The sequence below is a fragment of the Falco naumanni genome, chromosome 6, assembly GCF_017639655.2.
Source record: "Falco naumanni isolate bFalNau1 chromosome 6, bFalNau1.pat, whole genome shotgun sequence".
Lineage (NCBI taxonomy): Eukaryota > Metazoa > Chordata > Aves > Falconiformes > Falconidae > Falco > Falco naumanni.
In genome coordinates this window covers 36,929,337-36,943,748 of record NC_054059.1, presented here as the reverse complement: position 1 = coordinate 36,943,748, position 14,412 = coordinate 36,929,337, and the positions used below count along the sequence as shown (strand labels likewise).

At 38.6% G+C, this 14,412-nt stretch overlaps 1 protein-coding gene across 2 annotated transcripts in view; it reads right to left on the bottom strand.

The window, feature by feature from the left end:
* The window catches only part of MFSD2B (major facilitator superfamily domain containing 2B), a 38,118-nt gene that overhangs the window by 18,905 nt on the left and 4,801 nt on the right, over positions 1 to 14,412 (bottom strand). For both annotated transcript variants that reach the window (XM_040599314.1, XM_040599315.1), the window contains exons 2-6: positions 13,773 to 13,889; positions 9,691 to 9,815; positions 5,592 to 5,715; positions 3,493 to 3,571; positions 502 to 671 (exon numbers count right to left, since the gene is read on the bottom strand). In XM_040599314.1, coding sequence (XP_040455248.1) covers positions 502 to 671; positions 3,493 to 3,571; positions 5,592 to 5,715; positions 9,691 to 9,815; positions 13,773 to 13,889 — 615 coding nt within the window. The remainder of the gene's footprint in view (positions 1 to 501; positions 672 to 3,492; positions 3,572 to 5,591; positions 5,716 to 9,690; positions 9,816 to 13,772; positions 13,890 to 14,412) is intronic.

Below are 14,412 nucleotides of genomic sequence, written 5' to 3'. Positions count from 1 at the left end.
CTGAAGCCTTCCCTCCAGGTTGAACAACCCCAGCTGTCTCAGCCTGTCTTCACAGGAGAGATGCTCCATCCCTCTGATCATTTTCGTGGCCTCCTCTGGACCTGCTATAACAGGGCCATGTCTGTCTTGTTCTGGGGACCACAGAACTGGATACAGTACTCCTGGTGGGCCAAAGTAAGCTTCTCTTACTAAGCTGCTATTTTAAACTGTGAATCAGCCCCTAGTGAAAACAAAGGATGGCCATATACCTCCTAGCTACTTTACAGATTGGCATCTTCAAGCAAAGCTCCTCAGTGTAACACTGCTGTTGCACTGATACGTGGTTGCAAAGACAACAGATGGGAAACCTTGTTTGCAACAACGTGGCTGTCTCAGCTCAAGCATTACTGATTTCAAGGAAGTCATATTCATGCTCATTCAGCTGGATGGTATTATATGGTAATACAGAAACACACCCCCCCTTTCCCTAAGAGATTGTAGTGTGCTCCCATAGACACTTACTTGATGAGACAGGGGATCTGAGGGGTCTGGAAAGCTGGGAGTGTCATGCCAGGAGATGGTTGTGTTTACTGAGGGACTCACAGTGCAGTGATGAGAGACATGAGCGCTGGCCACAATCTGCCCCTGAAGGGCAGCTCCAATCAAGGTCCCAAGCACTTCCATGGTCATTCCTAAAGAAGAAAGCACAAATGCGTACCAAGGACGAGAACTTGATACCTTCACGATCTACAAGCTTGTTCATTTATCATTGAAAAGAAACATCATCAAACCATTTTCTTTTACAGGGAACAAGCAGAAGAAGCAATACCAAGAACAACAGAACTAGAAGGTTAGTAACAGAACAGTTTCAAGGAATGAGAGTTTTGTCATCTATTTTTTGATCAGCTTTTAGAAGCCTCCATGGAAGAGCCTTTTTCATGCAAGCCGCATGATGGATGTGGCTGAGATTAAGAGCCACAAAGGGATAACATAGAAACCTTTCATCTTGAGGACCAGAGTGGAACTACGGTTTAAGTGTTGAATGCTGCTTTTCCAAAGCAGGACTAGGAGCCATAATATCAGACTTTTCATCTCAAGTTTGACAGTAACTTGTGAAACATTTTTTGAACCACTTATCTGAACAGACTTCTAGGTTCTCCAACCCAACTGTAAAATAAAATGATACTTACATCAGGCTTATTTTGGAAATAATACAACTGCAAAGCTCTTGGAAACAGAAGATGCTGTTCTTAACTGCCTAAGGCCATAGTCAGACAAAACTAGCTACCTCAGCCTCAGAGAATGATTCAGATCAGTAACACTCCAAGTACCATCAGAACAAAGGATCATCTGAAACACCAACCAAGGTGTCCGTTTGGGAAAGCAAAGATCAAGGTTCTTGTGTGCTCAGAATTTATAGTGTATTAGTTTCCACCTTAGCTGAGAAAGCTGATCTCTCAGAAAGCAGATCATACCTTGAAGAAGTCATATTTTGCCCAGAACATAAGTAGGATTTATGTTAAAGCAATTTTGGAATCCAATATTTCTACCTCGCATTCATAGTAAGGAGCAGGACAAAATTTATAATAAGCAGTTCTGCTTGTTTCCAGTAGAGGGTAATGGATCCTCTGATCCCAACCTTTTTTTAAATGCACACTTCATATTACACAGCTGTTTTTCTTTAAACAGTTGAAGAAATGCCTGAACAACTGACTATATCCACGAAAACCTATCAACAAAAATCCTCCATGAAACCCAAAGAAAGGCAGAAGTGTTTAAGTAAAACACTAGTTCAAAAAAAGAGAGTGTAAAGGAGAGTCTCACATAATCACAACCATTACAAGAAAACTTGGCTCCAAACAAACATAATTTCAAAATATACAAAAATACCAACATTTGAAAAGTCAAAATTGTGGTTCATTTCACCACTCTAACTTGGCTTAGAAGAACAGCTGTACACTCAAAAAGTTAAACCCTTTCTGAACAATAAAATTACACTATAAATGTGTAACACCTCTCAGACATGGAGGTCAACAGCTTTTATCAAATGATTTTCACATGCCTATGAAGCCTTGCATGGGGCTAGCAATAGGAAAGCATATTTATTTGGATCACAGCCTCTGAAGACATAAAACTAGACAACAGACACTAGGTACATGGATTTAGTTAGAATTTAGGCCAGATGACTCAGAATATAGTCAGTGCCAAAGAATATAACACAACTGGAACCTCCCGCTGTTTAGTCCTGTCCTGTGACTGCTACCCCAGACTTTCTCTTGAGATAGTTGATGATAATGCAAATTACAACTGTTCCATGTGTGGCTGGAAAGGGATTGGGTTGCTCAGGGGATATTGTATCCAGAATTTGACATGTTTTCTTTTAGCACTTCTGGCCATTTCATTGTGCCTCTGTGGTCTAGTTTTCAAAGTACTCAAGCAAGTATGCGGAGGGTTAGAAGGACTAATGGAAGAGAAAAGGGCTCTTGCCAGGAAAAGAAAACAGATGCAACAAAAAAATTACAAGTTATTGTAAACAGTGAAGGACAAGTTAAGATGTAAAAAAGTTTTTCATGTGGTATTTGACTCTTTTCTCTTTACCCTGCTTAATGCTGGTGGCCATGAGAGCAGTTACATAACAAAGAAGGCGTGATAACAGAGCTGAAGAGAGTAGGAAGGGAAGAAACTGTTCTTACAATTTACGATCTGTACAGGAAATCTTAAAAATATTTTCATTGCACTTTTTTTGGTCTGATTGATTTGCTTCAAAGCAAAAACTTTGTCTGGTTTTGATTGTTGAAGAGCCAGAGATATGGTCTGGAAGCCCTCATTCTTTTAACTAATACAAGTCAGAGTGCTAGTTATATCACAGCAAGATCTGTCCTTAAACTACCTGGCGTATGTTAGAATTAAATAAACACAGATGAAATAAAAAGAGAGATTTCAGTTGGTGTGAACATGCACACAAAATTACTCTCCTTTTCTGGTGAGGTTAACTGTCTTGGTTCTACGAGTTCTAGAATTTTTTTCAAAGAAAACAGGGCTGGGATTTGAATTTATAACATGAAACACATAAACCTAAGGACATTCAAACAAAAAAAAAAAAAGAAGAAGAAGAAAAAGAAGATACTCAAAATTACTTTTAAGCTTTCTTTAATTGAATGTTAAAGATTACCATCACTTTGTTTTTCCCCTGCAAATCACCTTTAAATGAAATCATTACTCCCCTACCCTGGCTTGGGTAAGAGTGATTTTTATTGTTTTGTCTGGCTAGTAATAAACCAAAAAGAGCTTATAGCTAATCAGACAGTCTGAGAAAATAAAACTTCAGTGTCTCCTATTTAGCTAGAGAAGTGGAAGCATTTACCAGACAAAATAGTTTTCATCAGATATTAAAAATCTCATACAAAAGTCCACTTTAGGGACACAAACCACTAGGGATCTTCCTATAGATAAAGAACAATTTAAAATAAAACTCAGCCCTAATCCACATGAGAAAGTCCAGATCACACTCACGGTATGCTGTTGCAGAATCCCTCTCCTTCTGGTCTGTGCTGAGAAACATGGTGAGGGCAGAATATGGTACCTGGAATAACTACGCAAAGAAAGAACATCACTTAGGAAATGTCAGGGTAAATGCTGTATTCCTTTGATATCCAGGAAAATGGTTTGATGCAACCTTGAATTCACTTACTTCGAACACCATATTTTTTAGCACAAAGACCTGTCTTTTCTTTCTGATTTGTGAAGCATATAAAAGGAAAAAAGTATCTTTCATAATACAAATCATAAATTATCAGTAAGCTTTACCAGTAATGCCATGCTCCTTCAGATTCCTTGGGAAAACGTCCTTCATAACTAGGCTATAAAGAATCTAGCTTTCTTTGCACTAGAAGATTATCATGTTTCTAGCTTAAGCTAACTAACAGGAAGCAAAGCCATAATGAAGACAATACATTTTTCCAATTTATTCAAGCCAGAAAACTGTATAAATCCCCAAATTATTTCAAATATCTGTATCATTATGCAATTTCAGGAGGTAATTGTGAAAACTAATTGGTCTTCAGCACCATTTTTCCACACGTTTCTTAATTTGAGTTAAGAATATGTAGAAACACCCAATTGCTATGTCCATGCACTGGCAAAAAGGTAGATGAGGAGTGTTGCTTTTTGATTTTACAGCACTGTATCTAGCACACAACTGATACCTTGCTGTAAAATCTTGGTGGAAACAATGCACTGGCAATATTTATTGGAATGCTGAGTAAATTAGCCCCTCTTTTCCTGCAGAAGAGGCCTTATCCCCAGTAGTACTTCACTGAAAATAACTATTGAACGTTAAAGGCTTGACCTTTTGGATGGTCATGATGTGAGTGGGACTTCATCCTCACAGTGCTGAATTAAAATAAAAATCACTTCAAAAGTGTTGGAACATATACTATTGTGAAGTGGAAGTGGAACATGAACCTGTCTGAACAATCAAGTTCTTTGTGGTGTTTCCACCACTGCAGAGATCTGTAGCCAGGTAAACTAAGTCTCACAATCTGCACCCTACTCTATTCGTATGAAATGCATTTCCATTCACCTCCATCAAACATGGCAAGTGTCTACATTTTCAGAGCCCTGCTATGGGAAACCTGTGTTTTTCCTTCAAAAGAGAGCAAATAGAAAATTATTTTAAGCCATTATGAACATCCTGTGCACCATCTTTCTAAAGAGGAAAAAAAGGACCTAGAGAAACATTCCAGCTTAACATAGGAATACAGAATTCCCAGGTCCAACGGATCTGTAAACAGGAAAAAAGCCAGAAGTCAAACAAGAAATACAAACATTTTAAATGTCTAGGAACCACTTTCTCAAAACGTGATCCAGTGACATTCAGTCGGCTAGGATATAAATTGCAATGTAGCTGTCTCGCTTCCACTCCTAACCTGCTACGTGATACAGCTTTGCACAGAAGATAGTTTCTTTCACCTTGATACTGGCCACAAGGCAAAATAGGGTGATGCAACCCCTATGTGTACAGTACGGAATGTGTCAAGAGTTCTTTGGGTTTCACTGAAATGATGGCTTCTGCATAAAAGTTGCAAGTTCTGGGCTGTACTAAAAAATGTGTGTGTTCAAACTCTTCTAACCAGGCATAAATATTATGACTACTACTATCAGTATGTTTCAGCTCTGGTACCCTGACTTTTCATTGCCTTCTAGTTTGAGTTAAACCCCTCCACAAATTAAAGCCACAAATCTACTTGGTCTCCTAATCTGCTCCTGAAAACAGAAGTTAAGAGAAATGAGATATCTAACTGGAATTAGGAATCTGAATACCTCTGTGGATCTATACAAGAATGAGTTGAATATCTAGGGCACTGCCAATGAAAGTGCCTGGAGGTAATCTGCCTGAATTAGCAGGTGATTTGCCAGAGAAAGCATTGGCAGAAGCCATCAACCAGCAGAGAGTTTGATAAAATGACATCTACCTATCCCTTAAACCCACTAGAAGTTGAAATCAAACATCAGATTTTGGTAAATTTCAGTTTACTAGGTCTGAATGCATTAAGATATGCAGAAAACAAGCAAGTTACTACTGAGAACATCATGACCTGTAATCAACTTACTGTGGTCAGTGCTTGGAAAATGCAGTAGAAAATCAGGTACCATGCAACTCTTCCTGATACAAAAGGAGGCAAGTACCACATAAAAAAATAAGATACTACTGTGAAGGGTGTACATGCCAGCATCCTGCAAAGAAGATTAAGACATGTCAACAATCTCAACATAATGATCGCAAAACACATCATTTTTTCCTGCTAATAATGAATATAATGTAATCTATTTTATGTGCAGTTTTCTAACTACAGTTATGCCATGTTTTTAAGTATTAAACGTTAGCATGCATTAAATAAACAGTTGAATATAAAATGTATACAACTCTTTCCATAAAATGAAAAAAAAAATAATCAGCAAATCTGGATAAAAACAGCTATACTTAGGTTAATAAGACACAATTACCTTGCACATGCACTGTAACAGAATACCTATAGTGCTGTTCCTTAGTACATGTCTCAGACTACACATTTACTAGAAAGAACCACTGAAAACTAAGCTCTGTCATCACATGTCTTCACATACCTTGAATACTATGTCAGTTTTGGGCCCCTCACTACAAAAAAGACACTGAGGTGCTGGAGCGCAAGTCTTAAGAGGAGCAGCTGAGGGGACTGGGGTTGTTTAGCCTGGAGAAAAGGAGGCTCAGGGGGGACCTTATTGCTCTCTACAACTGCCTGAGAGGAGACTGTAGGCAGGTGGGGGTCAGTCTCCTCTCCTGAGTAACAAGTGATAGGAGAAGAGGAAACTGCCTCAAGTTGCACCAGAGAAGGTTTAAATTGGATATGTGGAAAAATGTCTTCACTGAAAGGGTGGTCAAGCATTGGAACAGGCTTCCCAGGGAGCTGCTTTAGTCACCATCCCTGGAGGTATTTAAAAGACTTGCAGAAGTGGCACTTAGGCATATGATTTAGTGATGGACTTGGCAGTGTTAGGTTAACAGTTGAACTCCATGATCTTAAAGGTCCTTTCCAACCTACATGATTCTATGATTCTAATTTTTGCATAAGCCTACTTATTATTAAGGATTCCCTCTTCCAATTTCAATGCCTTCACTTTTCCTCTCCATTTAGCTTCTTCATTGCTACTTCAGGCAAGTGCAAATATGTTGATATTAAAAATGCTGAAAACAGCATAAAAAATAATGGACAGCCCACTGCAGAAGTTCCTACAGTCTGTATCTTCTTGAGTATATGATCATTTCTTTCATTTAACTCAACAGCAAAACTCCTAATCACTTCAAACACAAAAGGATCATCTTCAGGTGAGGAAGATGCCTTAAAAATGAACCACTGAAATTTGAATTCCAGGCATTGACATAAACCAGCAATTAATTGTGTTAGTCTGAAAACTATTTCAAATTGCATTAGTTTGAACACTATTTCAGGCAAACAACACTTGTCAAACTCTATGATATCAAAGAAGTGATCAGATGCTATTATTTCCTAAATGTCCTAGTTGCAACAGAATCAGGGCTCCTGTATTCTTGTAAATCAGACAATAAACAATGTAATTAGATGACCAGGATCCTAACAAAAAATATCCAAACACGTAAAAGAGAAAACAGATTAATCCCTTCACAACAGCACTACTGACATTAGGGGTCAGCTGATTATTTTGCAATCGTGAACTGAAAACCTGGAATACAAAAGAGTAATGCGGGTAAATAGTTTAGTAAAACAATGGCTTTCCCACGCTGCTTTTTGGGATGGACAGCATCACCGGGAACTGAGCATTTACAAGGTAAGTGCCAGGTTCTGGTATTCTCTGTCCCTCTGGTCCCCAGGCTACAGTTCATCCACAGCTGGTCAGCAATGGAAAACACAAATAAGGGTAAAATCCTAACACAACTCAAGGAATCTACCTTCCTCTCCAAAGTGTGAGATCTTTCAAACTGGTGTCCAGATAAAGCCACCACAGTTAAATACTTTCATTGTCAATTTTTCATGCAACTTTTCAGCAATAACCCTCTTAGTATTCCTCCCCTCTTTCATCCTCTTTCCACGTTTTCCTTTCCTCATTAGTGTGAATTTTCAAAGCCTTGCTGAAGTTGCTGAATATCTAATTGTCTACTATTATGTCCTTTGACAAAATATTTGACCAGATTTGTGTATTTCAAGTCAATGTCTGCTTATGCCTTTTAAAGACATTACATAGAAGAGATCAATAGCCATTGATGATGTATTATATTGAGTACAGTATTGAGCTATAGTTAACATTCACCACCTTTATTAAGGTTCTTGCTTTGCTGGCAAGATTTTCTGACTGAGCCAATTCTACTGCTTCACTCTAGATACTTAAGAGGGCAGAATTTCAAAATACTAAAATATTCTTAAGTTATGGAAGATCCATTTTTTGCTTTGTATTAACATGATCTGACCTTCAAAGTGTAGGAACAAAATTCCCATGAAAAAAATTATGATTACAAAAAACCCCAGACAAAATCCTTCTGGAAAGAAAGCAGCTGTTTGATGAATACGTATTTAAAGTTAGAGTTATATAAGCAGTTTTCCTGTAAGAACTGCAAGCTGTACAGTAGCTGGTTTACAGTGCAAAGGTCTGGTAAGTTCGTGGTTGTACTAGGATGGGAGTTATTCTATCATCAATTTTACACTAACAAACACATGTATTTGCAGTATTTTCAGAGAACCAAAAAAAAAAAACCCAACAGAATACATCTAGTGGCGTTTGTATTAAAATGTCTTTATTTTCTTATTTAATAACTTTGTTACTAGTTAATTCAGTGCTCATTAAAAAGCACTCCATTTACCTGGCCACAAACCAGATCCTGAAAAGAGAAACACCAGCAAGCTCCTCTTTCCCCGTGGGGCTCTTGAAAAAATGCTTAACTTTGACCTGAAGGCCCCATTCCTTCCAGGGCCAAGAGCGGCTGATCTCAGCCTTCTTCCAATACATACTTGCTTTCTGTTCTTTGTCAGATATAAGCTGCCCATGGACATGTTTCTGCAGCCCTAAAGCCACACGACAGCAAGAGAACCACCAGCTAAAAAAATGGGCTTTTTTTTCCCCATGAAAATTCTACTTCTTTACTCAGGATACCACATCTAGTTTTGGATTTTTGTCGTGAATCAAAATTTGGGTGTTACATTAATTCAAAATATCTCACACCACATCCTTATAATGCATGAGAGACAGCACTAATGAAAGACTCCATATTTCACAAACTACTCAGTCTCCTCTCAAATTCCAAAATACAAAAAAGGCCCAACAAATAAATGCCCTATAGTATAGATGAGCTTGGGTTCCTCTAACACGGACCAATCCTTTCCAACTTTCTTGCTTCACACCTGTCAATCTCCTTCCTATATGAGCGACATTCATTCTTCTAACCTCTCCTTATGTACTCATGGACAACCCACGTACAAGTGTACTAGCTAGAGTGCATACAGGGGCTAGTATGTCACAGTGAAACACCACACTGTCCCTTTAGAAATGTTGATCAAAATCTCATTCATTATAAAAATCATGGTGATTTTTTTATCAAGTATTTTGATTATGGGGATGTAATAGAAGCAGGACCAGAATGACTGCTGTAAGGAAGAATGTAACAGTGTCATGACAGTGCTGGTTACTTCAATGCCATGGTGTCACATCTGTTCCACATGTATGAACATGTCTTTTACTGAATTAAAAGGCCTAGAGAATTAAAGTTGATGGAGTTCCTGGAATGCTAATGGGAGAAGTGAAGGCACACAAGGACACAGGTAGAAACAAGCTCAAACTTTGTGGAGGAGTGAAACCAAACTAAAGGAATCTAGACAAAGATGAAACTTCAGCCACAGATTCAAGAAATTTTTAGATCTGAGCTTCCAAGTTGCTTAACAACACAGCATTCTGGCTTTATTTGTTTGTGTCTCCAGTGGTAGAAAATCTTGTCTGTGTTTTCATGGGTGAGCAGGTTAAAGGGAAATAGACAACATGACAATTTTTCTTTTTGATTTTATATATATAAAGAATAAATACAATCACTGTTGTCTGGGAAACAGGCAAAGAAAAACGAGTAATTCAATGAGGTGAATGTATGATCACAACACACACACACAATATTCATATATATGTATGTAAATATATGTACACATTTATGCTTACCAAGGCATGAGCCGGCCAATTTTTGTCCATCTACTTTTGCTAATAAAAAAGCCAGCAATAGGATCAGTAATTGCACCTGAAGCTTTGCCAATGAACAGCACCAGGGAGGCATGAAATGGAGTAATCTGAAAGTACAGACAGTATACTGTAAACAAGAGCCATTGTTCCACACTACAATGAAATAGAATAAAGCAACTTTCCAGAAAAAAACGCAGTGTTTTAAAGAATAATGATGGTTCATTTAGAAAACATGTCTGCTGCTGTCATAGAAATTATTATTGGTTACCCATAGCAAACAAACGAGACACTGAGACAGGCACCATGCAAGAAAGTATTAGAGGGGGAAAGTGCAAGGAGAGATTATTAATGTGTTTAGAACTAGAAAAATGAGCCAGATAGTCAAATAGTAGCCTTAAGTCCTTGTATTAGTCATAAAACCTAACAGAGCCCCTCTGTAATTATCCCCTCACTTTGTCCTGCACACAGCCCAATTTCCCACTATCTTTATCCTGACCTGATCTAGAAAAAACTAGAGGGAGCTGTTTACATGTGTTCATGTTTTTTCATCTCCGGAGATTACCCAGCAAGGCTGCCAACGGGTGGCATGCGACTGTGGAAGAGGTTGTAGCACAGGAGACTTTATCCACTCATAACTGAGCTGTGGCAAATGAACTGTATAAGGCACATCTGTGCAAATCAAAGTTGCCAGCACACGTCCAAGAAATTTTACTTGACAAATGTTCACGGATTACATAAGAATAAAATAGCCAAGTAGAAAACCCTTTGAAACTAACCCAGGAGGAGCATACTTAAGTGCCTTTATAGAAATAGTTTATCCCAAGGAATGTAGTTATTTTTCAGATGTATCTGTAGAGAGCTTAGGAATTTGTATCACACAATGTTAGAAAAGGTGGATGCCCTTCCAAGCGCTCAGTTCATGCCACTGAAACTATAGGCCTGAAAAAAAGTCATTGAAATCTATATAAACATGAATGTTCCTCAAATCAACCTCGAGAGAGAATGCTGAAACAGTCTATGTGGCTTAAACAGCAAAAGCAGACAAAACCCCTTCATCTATATGCTGCTTCGTGCTACCGGTGCTCCAATGCATCAGGAAGCCTTGCCAATGGAGCTGCTGCTACACCAAATGAGCTAGTATCCTCTGCTCTTCTGCAGAGCTTACTGCCTCCTAGGCAGCATCGCATTGCTTCCAGCTAGTGCAGGTCACTGGCACAGAGAATTTGCTGTAGGTATTTCCTCAGAGGTGAAAGAAGGAAGCAATAAACTCTGAACGTCCTGCATGACCTTTGTAAAAGGTAGGTGCTATGTACTTTTGTAATCAAACCTGTTAAATTTTAGACCAAATTAGGTGAAGTTGCAGGGACAGCCAGTCTTCCTGACACCACCAGCTCCAAGGCACATGCTCCACTCTAGAAAGCTTACAAACAGGGAAGGATTGTGAATGGCAGTCTCCAGCACATAAATGACAGTGGTTCTCCAAGCATCCTATTGCTGCACTGTAGGACAAGGCTGGGATGGGCACTGGGCTGTGTCCTACAGCAGTTTATTGATGTTCACGTCAACCACCTTTGCTGACCTGTGCCCTCCCACAGCCAGGGTGGCCAGTAGCCCACCAGTCCTGAGGCAGACTTGCCACACAGGCTGCACTGGAACTGCTCAGAAGTCACTACTGCTCAAGAGACAGGTCAGCCAAAACAAGAACAAAATAGCAGTCAGAGAGACGGGTTGAAATACTGCAGTTATGAGGGACACAGGGACAGAAAACTTCAAATTAGGTGGGTAATGCATTTTTATTTTGTTCAGATAACTGGAATAGACAGAAAGGCAGTGGTTATTAGTTAAACAGAGGTGGAAGAAAGTCTTGAGGAAAATTAAAACCTCTCTTATGTTAGGAGTGGAATCGGTGTAGTCACCCTGTCTTCATCATCAGTATGGGCTTACATATCCCTTGGCTGCATTTTTTAGCTTCTAAATGTAGACAGTGTCTGTCAGCACCAATGCTAGAAACTTCTCAGTGTTAATAAAAAGCTAAAATATGGTAAATTCACCCATCACAAAAGGAATAAAGACCAGGATCCTATCTATTATCAGAGGTTTTGGTGCTTTCTAGTAATTTGACTCAAGGATACTATGTGGACATGCATTTATATGTCTGTAGTTTATACAGGTAATTTAGATGGAAAATGGAATCAAATGGAAAAACCTGTAACCTACAGAAAGTGAATACAAATGTACTTTTCTTAGGAAGGATCCAGATTACATATGAACAATTACACCTAGTGAGTTTCACAGTCTCTCAAAGAGCTAAACCAGTTCTGCCCTCTAAGTGGGAAAGAATTAAATCCAGGTAGTGACTATAAAATTACATGCTCTCCCCTGAAAAGATGTGGAAAACACCACAGGATTTCAGAGCTGTTTATCAGGCTTTGAAATAAATCCTGTCCCTGCAGGATTACTTCAGAGAACAAACTAAACCATCAAGGAACAAATAATTAAGGCCCTTAATGAAGTAGTAAGTGTATCATTACAAACATTAAGCAAAACTATTTGGTTTCAGTAGGAGCCTGTTAACAAAATAATAGTAATTATTATTATTATTAATTTATTTAGGTAGTGCCCAAAGATGCAAGAATGGGACCCACAGCTTTCTGGATACTCTACACAAACAAAGAAATAAACAGTGCCTAGCTTCAAGAATTTTCTATTTCTGTGATAATCAGAGAGCGGGGAAATTGCCATATTTATAAGCACCCTGGGAAAACTGTATTAATGTCTTTCTCATTCAGTTCATGCTTCATCACCTCCAATGGCTTGTATTGCCATCCTTGATCCTTGATGTAAGCATGAAACAGTTGTAGTCAGAGCTGCATCCACCTCCCTGCTGCATCTCTAGGTTACCCATTCCACCTCCAACTCCTCAGACCCCACACCACCCACTTGACACCTTTGACACTGCTGTCCAAAACTAGCCCCTTTTCTAGATCTTGTGACTTTGATCTCAGCAAGACAATCAAGGTATCAGTTTTACATGCCAGCCTTATTATGCTTCCAATTTTATCAAGTCATACCTCAGCTTCTGGTATCAAACTTTGTAGGAAAACCATAAATCCAATCTTTGGGATGCCTCTGCTCCCCACATCATGATATACTACTGTCTTTCTGCATCTTAAACAGCAAATGGATAATATGGATAAAATGGATAATAGTGTCTAATCCAGAACCTCCTGTTCTTTCCAGCAAATAAAAAGTCATCAGTTCTGAAAGCCACTCATGTAGTTTCAGCTACAGCTGTTCTCAAAGTCCCTGCAATTTTGCCTCCTCTCCCTAAAGTCCTTTTTTCTATTCTGTAACTTTATCTGTCCCACCTAGTTACCACACAGATATACAAGACAATCCAAAACAGTAAAAAATGCTTATAGATTGATTTTCATTGTTTCTCTGCTGTCCTGAAATCTAGCTGGAACAGCTGAAAGTCAGATGAATGGGATGACTCCTACTGCTTTGTTTTACCAGATCTGCTTCTATACCAGAAAGCCACAGACTAGAAGCAAAGAACCTTCAGGAAGGATAACTCTGCTTTCTTTGCAAAGAAATTATCCTAGACAAACCAAGTAAAATTTATGTGAAATTATGTTGACTACTGGATGCAGCTGCAGTGATTTTTAACTAAACCAAATCAACAAAACTTCACAACCTCAACATGGTGCTATTAACCTTTCAGACCTCATATCTTACACACTCTGACTGTTGACACAGAGAACTGCTTTTTCTAGTCTGCAAGTGTGTGAGCTCTACAGTGCTTAAAGCTCTGCTGATGATTGCAAACCAAGAGCAAACAATGGCTACTTCAAGACAGAAAGGAAACTAGTGAAAAAAAATAAATATATATATATTTCTGGACAAGTTCATATAGTTTCCAGGGCACTGAACAGCTAGAGGCAAAGATAATAAGACAATTTAAAAGCTTTATTAGTCAACTTGCCTTTTATCATTCCAGGGACATAGCAGACATCAGAGTAGAGATACAACTACAATCTGTAAAGGTTTCTTGTGCTACTTACGTGGGCTATATCTAGCAGGTAGATCTGTAGGAAGAAAGCAGCAGCACTCCCTGCCACTTGATTTGGGGCACCTCCTATTGCATAGCATAATTTGCTGCAGATCGAGAGCCTGTATTCCTGTTCAAAACAAAGGAGAACACATGATGAGAAAAAACAGGTACACAAGTTAAAAGCTACAGAATTCATGAGGTTAAAGTCTAAGGTTAACACCAAATTCAGATATTTACTTCACAGGTATTCCACTAAAATCCATATAACCTCAACCCCTATCATCAACAGGCATTTGGATATTTGTTGCTTTGACTTTTAACGGCTTTGTTCCTTAATTCAGCCCCTAAAAACAGATTTCAGTGTTCCTACAAGGGAATCTATGCTTATCTACCACCTTCTTGCAAGATACTAAAAAGGAACAAGTCTGCAAACAAGCAAGATGAGCTTAGTTTTTTCTTTGAATACTTTTTTTTTAAGGGTTGAAAAGTTTTTTATTTAAAAAAAATAATTGCTTATATTAATCTTTCAGACCACAATAACCTATATATACTCTCATACCACAGTAATTCGACAACATTCAAAGCAGGAAAGTTCCATAGTCAAACACAGACTGAATAGATCCCAAACATTTGTGCTCCATTCCTTCCTT